Source organism: Alosa pseudoharengus, unplaced genomic scaffold, assembly GCF_046254945.1.
Source record: "Alosa pseudoharengus isolate Yale_2024_CS ecotype anadromous, Long Island Sound unplaced genomic scaffold, YU_APseudo_1.1 YU_APseudo_1.1_scf_15, whole genome shotgun sequence".
NCBI classification, from domain to species: domain Eukaryota; kingdom Metazoa; phylum Chordata; class Actinopteri; order Clupeiformes; family Clupeidae; genus Alosa; species Alosa pseudoharengus.
In genome coordinates this window covers 6433385-6443384 of record NW_027468620.1, presented here as the reverse complement: position 1 = coordinate 6443384, position 10000 = coordinate 6433385, and the positions used below count along the sequence as shown (strand labels likewise).

Sequence of the window (10000 nt, the reverse complement as noted above, 5' to 3'; positions counted from 1 at the left end):
GAGAGGACAAGAGAGGAGGAGAGGTCAGAAGAGGAGGAGAGGACAAGAGAGGAGGAGAGGACAGAAGAGGAGAAGAGGACAAGAGAGGAGGAGAGGACAAGAGAGGAGGAGAGGACAAGAGAGGAGGAGAGGACAGAAGAGGAGGAGAGGACAAGAGAGGAGGAGAGGACAAGAGAGGAGGAGAGGACAGAAGAGGAGGAGAGGACAAGAGAGGAGGAGAGGACAAGAGAGGAGGAGAGGACAAGAGAGGAGGAGAGGACAGGAGAGGTGGAGAGGTCAGAAGAGGAGGAGAGGACAAGAGAGGAGGAGAGGTCAGAAGAGGAGGAGAGGAAAAGAGAGGAGGAGAGGACAAGAGAGGAGGAGAGGAGAGAAGTGGAGAGGACAGGAGAGGAGGAGAGGAGAGAAGTGGAGAGGGTATGAGAGGAGGAGAGGAGAGGACAGGAGAGGAGGAGAAGTGGAGAGGGTATGAGAGGAGGAGAGGAGAGGAGGAGAGGACTAGAGATGACAGGTGAGGAGGAGAGGACAAGAGAAGAGAAGAGGACAGGAGAGGAGAGAAGTGGAGAAGGTAGGGCAAGAGAAGAGAAGAGGACAGGAGAGGAGAGAAGTGGAGAAGGTAGGGCAAGAGAAGAGAAGAGGATAGAAGTGGAGAGGACAGGAGAGGAGAGTAGGAGAAGATAGTACAACCCCAAAACAGAAAAAGTTGGGACGTTGTGTAAAATGTGAATAAAAACAGAATGTAATAATCTGCAAATCTCTTAAACTCATATTTAGTTGCAAAAAGGACACAGACAACATATCAAATGTTGAAAATGACAAATTTGACTATTTCATGGAAAATATATGTTAATTTTGAATTTGATACCAGCAACATGTTTCAAAAAAAGTTGGGACGGGGGTAACAAAATGCTGGAAAAGTTGTGTAATGATAAAGAAAACAAAAGGAAGAACTAGTTAGGGTAACTGGCAACACGATTGGGTATGAAAAAGAGCATCCCAGAGAGGCAGGGTCTCTTAGAAGTAAAGATGTAGGGGTATTTATCACTCTGTGTAAACCTGTGTGCACAAATGATGAAACAATGTCATTTTAATGCTTCTTCACATGAAATTGTGACGTATTTAGGAAGTTCATCATCTACAGGACATAATTAAAACATTCAGAGAATCCAGAGAAATCTTTGCAAACAGGGGAAATAGCTGAAAAACAAATTGGATGCCCGTGGTCTTCTGGACCTCAGATGGCATTGCATCAACACCAGACCTGTCTCCAGACCTGTCATTGTATGGGCTCAGGAAAACCTCTGATAACCATTGTCTATGTCAGTGGTTCTTAAACTTTTTGTCTGGCGACCCCACAAAAAAGTATGGCGAGGTCTGGCGACCCCACTTTCCCCAAACCCATTCAAAGTCCTTACTCAAATACCCCCCTCAAACGTTAACAACTAAATCAAGCAAAAACTAGAAAGCAAAGTCATTTGTTTTATTTACTCCATATATAAAAGAACCGAGAAAACCAAACAATCACGATTAAACAAGTGTAGGCTGCCGCCATATCAGATCAGAGCGCTATGTGCGTAGCGCGCGCACACACAAGCACGCACACACACATAGCCTACACATGCAGCATTAGGCCTACAACGTTACATTAATTATATTTATGGCAATAACAATAACAGTATTTTTTTTATTTCCCTTTTCTGGTTTACTATCTTTAACAATTTCAATGGGAAGGGTGGGCATGCTTCCGTGAACATAGCAAGTTAATTCTAGGAGGAATGCTGCATACGGCGACACGGAGATTTTCCTCCACGGTGCTGAGCCGACATCTGTATTTTGAGATGTCGTTTCATTTTGACAGGTTTTAAGCTGTCATTCGCCAGAACATCGCCGCAAATCACACATTGTGGGTGGTCGAGGTTATCTTTAACTTGGCAAGTGAATGCATATTTCAAAAATTCTTTCTGATAAAGCCGACACGCCGTTTGTTCTTTTTTATTCTCACCGGCCTGTAGACTTGTCCCATCTGAGGATCACGGAGGAGTAGACGCACTGGTAGATGGCACTAACAAGCTTTTGTTAAATTTTTTAAGCAGCCACCTGTCCATTTTGGCTAGTAGGCTACCTATGTTTTTTGTTTTGTTTTAGTTAAAATAGCGGGAACAAGTTGAGTTTGCATAGTGGGAGTAGATTGTTTCTATCAGCGGACCAGTAGCCCTAAGGCTGAACCAGATCTCGTTGAAAGACGAAAACATTTCTCTCTCTTCTCTTAACTGCGTGTAAATAAGAAAAAGGCAGAAAAGGCAAATATTATTTCTCTTTGTTTCACCTAATAATAATTTCAGACTGAATACAGAAAATAACCCACGGAAGTTTTTGGCGACCCCATTTGGGGTTGCGACCCCTAGTTTAAGAATCACTGGTCTATGTGCCCAGTTTGATACTCAATTCAAAGACTGCAGCCAAAATGTAACAGCTAAAATTGTATTGAGAATTGAGAAAATACCACCCTCTTATCTGGGCCTGAGCTTGTTTAAAATGGACTGAGGTAAGATGGAAAAAGGTCCTGTGGTTAGACCAATCAAAGTTTGCCATTCTTTTTGGAAATCATGGACTCATCTGGGCTAAAGAGAAGAGGGCCTATCCAAGTATCCAACCTATCCAACTTGTTTTAGCGCTCAGTTCGAAACCCAACATCTATGACGGTGTGGAGGAGCATTAGTGCCTACAGCATGGGTATCTATGACGGTGTGGAGGAGCATTAGTGCCTACAGCATGGGTATCTATGACGGTGTGGAGGAGCATTAGTGCCTACAGCATGAGCGTCTTGCACATTTGGCACAGCACAATCAATTCTGAATAATGTATACAGCAACATATACTGCCATCCAGGTAATGTCTTTTTCAGGGATGACCTTGAATATTTCAGGAAAACAATGCCAAAATGAATTCTGCACATATTTAAATAGTATTTCTCCATAGAGGAAGAGTCCAGGTGCTAATATGGCCTGTCTGCAGTCCAGAATTGTCAAATTAGGTGCATAATGGAATGAAAAGCATGACTAAGAAAACCCCATACTGTTGAGAAACTGAAATCCTATATCGGGGAGTAATGGGGCAACATTTCATTATCAAAACTGTAGCAAATGGTCTCCTCAGTTCCTAAACATTTACAGAATTGTGTTAAATGAAGAGGTGAAGCAGCACAGTGGTAAACATGCTCCCGTCCCAACTTTTTTTTAAACATGTTGCTGGCATCAAATACAAAATTAACATATACTTTCCATGAAATAGTCCAAATTTTCATTTTCAACATTTGATATGTTGTCTATGTCCTTTTTGCTGCTAAATATAGGTTTATGATATTCTGGTTTTATTTGCATTTTACACAATGTCCCAACTTTTTCTGTTTTGGGGTTGTAAAACAAAGTAGAGGAGAGGAGGAGAAGTGAAGAGGTGACTACGCGAAAAGTGAGGAGTGGAGAGGAGTGGAAGGTGTGTGTATGTGTGTGTGTGTAGAAAAGTTTATTTAATGTATGTATTTATTATTCCCTCATTCCGAGTCCCTGGGCCTTGGAGATGTTTACACCTTCATATCATGCCTGCCAAACTGACCTCTACCACAGCCTCGCCTGCTTAATGGCGTTGGGAAGGAGGATAGCTGAAGCCACTGCTGGAGCCCAGCCAGGCTGGATCACTGCTGTGTCTGACGCCATGTCAGCTGCAGAACCAGATCAGAGTTAATATAGTTGTAATAATAATTTGATTTCTGTAACCTTTCTGTTCGCTTCTGTAACCTAAAAGATCTTAAGATGCTTTAAAGATTGTGTAAGTACAGTCTTAGTAAATCTTAGTCAGTACATCCACAACTACAGTGACTACAACTGCCTCTGTTGAGTCCAGTGGCGTCCAGTACCGTTTGAAATGGCACTCTGCGTCAGCGTCCGTCTTCTAAGTGGTCCCTGAAAATGTCTGGAGAAGCCAAAGCCGTCAGAAGCACATGGCCCGTGACTGCTGTGGCATTGCAGCAGCAAGTCTCACCTGGTCGTGCTCTGCTGCTTCTGCTGCTGCTGACATCCCCTCTCTGGTGCTCAGACTCAGACTCCAGTCATGTTCAGCTGCCTGGGAGTCTGGGAGATACCGGAGAGCACTGTAAGCTCAGGGAGATTGACGCTATCGCTGCCTTCGTGTTTTTCAGCGCATAGACGTCGTCGCTGTCTCAGCCACCTACAGTATGCTCCTCAGGGTGCAGATATATCCTCTAAGACTGTGGAGAGAGAATGCACATTGTGTGTGTGTGTGTGTGTGTGTGTGTGTGTGTGTGTGTGTGTGTGTGTGTGTGTGTGTGTGTGTGTGGAGATATATCATCTAAGACTGTGGAAAGAGAATGCACAGTGTGTGTGTGTGTGTGTGTGTGTGTGTGTGTGTGTGTGTGTGTGTGTGTGTGTGTGTGTGTGTGTGTGTGTGAGTGTGTGTGTGTCTGTGTGTGAAGATATATTCTCTAAGACTGTAGGGAGATTAAGCGTTCAGTCTCTCTATCAAGCTCTTCAGCTTAAGATGACAAGCTCTGTCTCTGGCCTTTTTGTGTAGATGTCAGACCGTCTGATCTGAAATATGCACGCTCGGTCTCCGAATCCCATAATTCAGCGGTGTGACAGGAGCTACCGGAGTACCCGGGCCGCCCGCTCCTCGCTCTCTTTCTTCCTGTGTTGCCTGCTGGGTTGAGTAAGTGAGTTTTAGCAGACGCTTTCATCCAGACAGGGAGTCAACGCCTGGGATGGGATTCAAACTCGGGCCGACTGTTTCACCGCTGCTCCACGCCTTGATGTCCTGGTGGACGAGGGTCAAAATCTGAAATTGTCCACCTACTTGTGATAAACATTTCCTGAAGTGCTTTTCTGTGGCACAGAGTGACCTTAAAAAATGAAAGAAAGAAAGAAAGAAAGTAAAATCTGTAGACACCGTGTCTGAAGTCTGCCTGATCTCTATAATAATAATAATAATAATAATAATAATAAGCTTTATTTGTATAGCACCTTTCATACACAGAATGCAGCTCAAAGTTCTTTACATTTGGAGCATGTAACACAATAATAATAATAAATATAGCTGCAAGCAGCAATGAGGGGGCCAAGCAGTTGAGCAGCAGTTGTCCTGGCAACGCAATGTTGTTAAATTATATACACACACAATTAACCCACCCCCCCCACACACACAAAACCACACATATAAACAGATAAACCTCCCCTACAGAGCCCAATAGCCCCCTACATATACGCACATCTCAAACATCACCAAATGTATTGTGCGTCCTCAGGTTGTAGTCACGAGTCCAAATACCAAGTTTGGTGTCAATACGAGAAAGTGTTGATAATTATAGCGCCCCTAGTGTTCAAAGGTCACTAAATATATTGAGCATCTTCAGGATGTGGTCCCGAGTCTGGTTTTGATATGTGAAAGCATTGCTGAGATATGACCTAAACTTCTGTTACTCTAGCGCCGCCCTAGTGGTTGAAAGTCACCACATTTATTTTGTGTCTTCAGGATAAGGTCCCAAGTCCATATACTAAGTTTGGTTTCGATACGTGAAAGCATTGCTGAAATATGAGCCCACTTTATCAATTTATTGAGCCTCCTCCTTATTGGGTCCTGACCCCATGTACTGACTTTGTTTTTTTTATGTCAAAGCATTGCTGTGATTGTAGCACCACACAGTGGTCAAAATGTACCAAATTTCTTGGGTGTCCTCCTAATTGGCTCGTGAGTCCATATACCAAGTTTGGTTTTGATACGTGAAAGCATTGCTGAACCCACTTCCTGTTTGGCGGCTTTGCCAAAACGGGTTTTGAATATAGGTCCAAAAAGCAATACGTTTGTGAATCATGGTGTGACGATCATCTGCGTCAAGTTTCGTGAATATCGGATAAACTTTGTGACCTGTGAAAACTTTTAACGGTTTTTGATTAAATCCAATATGGCAGCCGGATCAATTATGTTGATGTCACAAATTCACATCTGTCGGACTTAGGACCTCCCACAGTATTAACAGACACCACTAGTAAGTTTTAATTCCAAACACATCACCCGTTACAGGCCAAAACGTAATTTTGCTTATTATAGCGCCACCTATAGGTCAAAAGTCATCAAATTGATTGAGCATCCTCCTTATTGGGTCCTGACCCCATGTATTGAGTTTGGTTTTGATACGTGAAAGCTTTGCTGAGATATTACTTCACTTCCTGTTTGGCGGCTTTGCCAAAACTTGATTGGTCGTGACGGCCGACAGGTTTCGAATATGGCTCCAAAAAGCAATGCCTTTATGAGTCATGGTCTGACGATGATCTGCGTCAAGTTTCGTGAAAATTGGACACATTTTGTGACCTGTGAAAACTTGTAAGTGTTTTTGATGAAATCCAATATGGCGTAAGGTCCAATATGGTGGAAATTGACATCATGGGGTGCGTTCACTGATCTATAAAGAACACTTCTTTATAGATCAGTGGGTGCGTTGAGTTCGGTTTCATCCAAGGATTCCAAATATATTTCAATGTGTACGGTTGAAACGTTAACTGCATACTATAGATGTAATGCAAAATTTGACACAATGGTGGCGCTAGAGCACTTGACATGAAACTTAGTGAAATTAAGTATTTACACCACACCACGCCGCACCACACCAGGCCGCACCACGCCTCGCTGCACCACACCAGGCCGCACTGCACCACGCCACGCTGCACCACACTACACCACGCCACGCTGCACCACACCAGGCCGCACCACACCACACCACACCACGCTGCACCACACTACACCACACCACGCTGCACCACACCACGCTGCACCACACTACACCACACCACGCTGCACCACACCAGGCCGCACCACACTACACCACACCACGCTGCACCACACCACGCTGCACCACACCAGGCCGCACCACACTACACCACACCACGCTGCACCACACCAGGCCGCACCACGCCACGCTGCACCACACCGCACCACACTACACCGCACCATGCCACACCGCCGCACCACTCTCCGCCCCCTCCAGGCTGGTATTCCAGTGTTTTCTTCCTCATTTGTTTATTTGTGACCCTGCAAAGCGAAACCAGTCGTTTTGCGCACGGTGCTATTTTGAGAAAATCCACGATAAACAAACGTACAGGTTAAAATGTCGAATTTTTTACATAATTCAACAGTATTCAGTCTACACTTTCATATTGTGAACAAATTTCACGGATACACATACGTTTTGACTGTTTTGACCCTTACTCATTAGGCTACTCATTACTCTTTACTCAATGTGTCAGCTCTATTTCGTTCTTGGCAGATGTGACCGAATATGAATGTGAAAGACTTGCCTTTCAGGGCACAAACGGTCAAAAGCACAAACTTTTAGAAATATCCTGGCGTCATTTTAGGGACCAGGAGAAGTAGGAAGTAGGCTAGCGCATTTTAAAAGTAGGCTAGGCTATACACAATCTGTGTACACATAACTTCCTCTCCCCTTACTTCCCCCGAAATACATTAATTATATTCTATAGTGACACCTTATGACCGTCCCAGGTATTAACTAGGGGGCAGAAAAAGACTCATTGCCATAGACAGTAAAACATATGGACAGCTCTTTGCACGGTTGAAACTATGGTTGAAACTGCATAGTCAGTCATCCACTTCAAAGTCACACTACCGTAAGGCTAATCATAGCTGTGCCCTCACACTATCGCACGTGACAATTTACTTAAAAAGGTGATTTTCTCCTCTTCTGGCGTATCGTGACAGGAGATCCATGCCAACTTTGGATGCGGTTATCTTAGCGACACATTTTGCAATACCCTCGATATACATGTCGTTTGAAAGCTTAGTTTATGGCCGTTCGTGTGAGTACAATAACTTAATTAAGCACATTTTACCAAAACGACATTTGCCTTGCAGGGTCACATTTATCTATTTGTTTGTTTATTAATGTATGCCTTTGCCACAGATATTTGTGGGTTTGACAAAGATGAAGGGATGATGAGTGGGGAAAAAAGAGGGGAAGTTGTATCATCCTGCGTCCCTCTATCCTTAGGTAGGGAGGGAGAGAGCGAAAGATATATATATATATATATATATATATTTATATATATATATATATAGAGAGAGAGAGAGAGAGAGAGAGAGAGAGAGAGAGAGAGAAAGTGTGTGTGTGTGTGTGTGTGTGTTTAGCAGGGTGAAGGTGATTGGCACTCAGCCTTCTCTGGTAGGATGCTTATCCCTGTTTCTTGTCTGTCTAGTCTCTAAGTGTTATCATTTTTAAAAGGCTGGCGTCATGCCTCGTGGTAATGATGGGGAAGTGGATTCTCTTGAGAAGGGGACAAATGTCTCAATGTGACAAATCACCATGCTATTTGCACCCCTCTCTTATCAACTCCTTTCACACACACGCTCTCACGCCCCACACACATACACACTTACAAACACCAAACACACACCTACATGCAAACTTACACACACACACACACACACACACAGAGGTTATTTTTTTGGTGCTCAGTCATTTCCATGGTAACAGAGCTCGCCAGGCTGTATATTTGAATGTGTCTACTCCTGACTTCCAGCCCTCTCAGGAGAAGTCTCCCCATCCATTCAATCTCTCTCTCTCTCTCTCTCTCTCTCTCTCTCTCTCTCTGTCACAACAAATCATATGATGCATTCCCAAAGCGTTCACAGGAATAATAATAATTATTCCTACAAACATACAAACATTACAAATATTTTCATCAATACTGTACTGTCATCAACATTTTCAAAATCTGTCTGTCTCTCTCTCTGTCGCTCCTCACGCCATCCTATCTTTGTCAGTTCAACTGAACTAAACTGTGTTTTATTGGCAAATCATCCATTGCATTGTTTTCTCTACTCTCCACTCCTTCTCTGTCTCACTCCCTGTATCTTACCTTTCCTCTGTCACCCCCTCCCTACTCTCTCTTTCTCTCTCTCTTTCTCTTTCTCTCTCTCCATATTTATCTCCCTCTGCCCTTCTCTTATTGTTCATCTCTCTCTCACACATCCCCCCCCCCCCCCCCCCCCCCCCGCCTCGTGCATGCTGTCTGAGCGTGTGTACATTGGTGAGTGGGAGAGTGTTGTGTGAGTGTGAGAGTGGGCGGCTGGCAGGTCAGGGGTGGGTGTAATCATCCTGTACTGACTTATCAACAATAGAGGAGGGGAGGCAAGCCTGTCTGCCCTTTTCTCTTCCACTGACACCTGCTCTTTTGCTCTACTATTCTTTCTCTCTCTATTCTCTCTCTCTCTCTCACTCTCTCTCTCTGTCGCTGTCTCTCTGTCATGTTGTTTTTTAGAGCCTGAGAGCATCTCTAATGGCATCTACTGATCTCATGTGGAAGTGTTTTGACAGCTGAGACAGATGGAGAGATCGAGACAGAAGAATGTCTGTCTGGTTGTGTGTGTAGGTGAATCCGTGTGTGTGTGTGTGTGTGTGTGTCCCTCTGCTTCTGTGTGTGTGTTTGTATGTGTGTGTGTGTGTCCCTCTGCTTCTGTGTGTGTGTGTGTGTGTGTGTTCCTCTCCTCCCTCTGTTCCAGTGTGTGTGGCTGCACCGGTGCACTGTGTGGAGAGAGAGCTCATTGGCACTCTGAACGTCATCTCCCAGTGATGATCACGGCTTTGTGGGCCCTGTCATAGATAGAGCGAGGGAGGAAGAGAGAGAGAGAAGAGAGAGACAGAAGGAGGGAGATAGAAAGACAGGGGAGAGATGTCTTTCTCCACTCCAGCCAGTGTCATACAGAATGAGTGTGTCATCTGTGGCTGTTGCACTTGTTGTCACATGCTTAAATGTAATTTCTTTGTTTCTCTTATTTCTCTCTGCCACCTCTCTCTCTCTTTCATTCCATCTCTCTCTGACCCCTCCGTCCCTCACTCTTCCCTCCCTCCTGCTCTATCCCTCTCTCCTAGCTTCCCCCCGGTCAGTGAGCATGCCCCAGTGGGCACAGCTGTGGGTCTCAT

General features: G+C 44.4%; 1 protein-coding gene across 1 annotated transcript in view; it reads left to right on the top strand.

The window, feature by feature from the left end:
- Window positions 1-10000, top strand: part of pcdh15a (protocadherin-related 15a) — a 175293-nt gene that overhangs the window by 136236 nt on the left and 29057 nt on the right. Inside the window, exon 25 of the mRNA XM_076286445.1 lies at window positions 9950-10000. This exon is cut by the window's right edge and continues 59 nt beyond it. Coding sequence (XP_076142560.1) covers window positions 9950-10000 — 51 coding nt within the window. The remainder of the gene's footprint in view (window positions 1-9949) is intronic.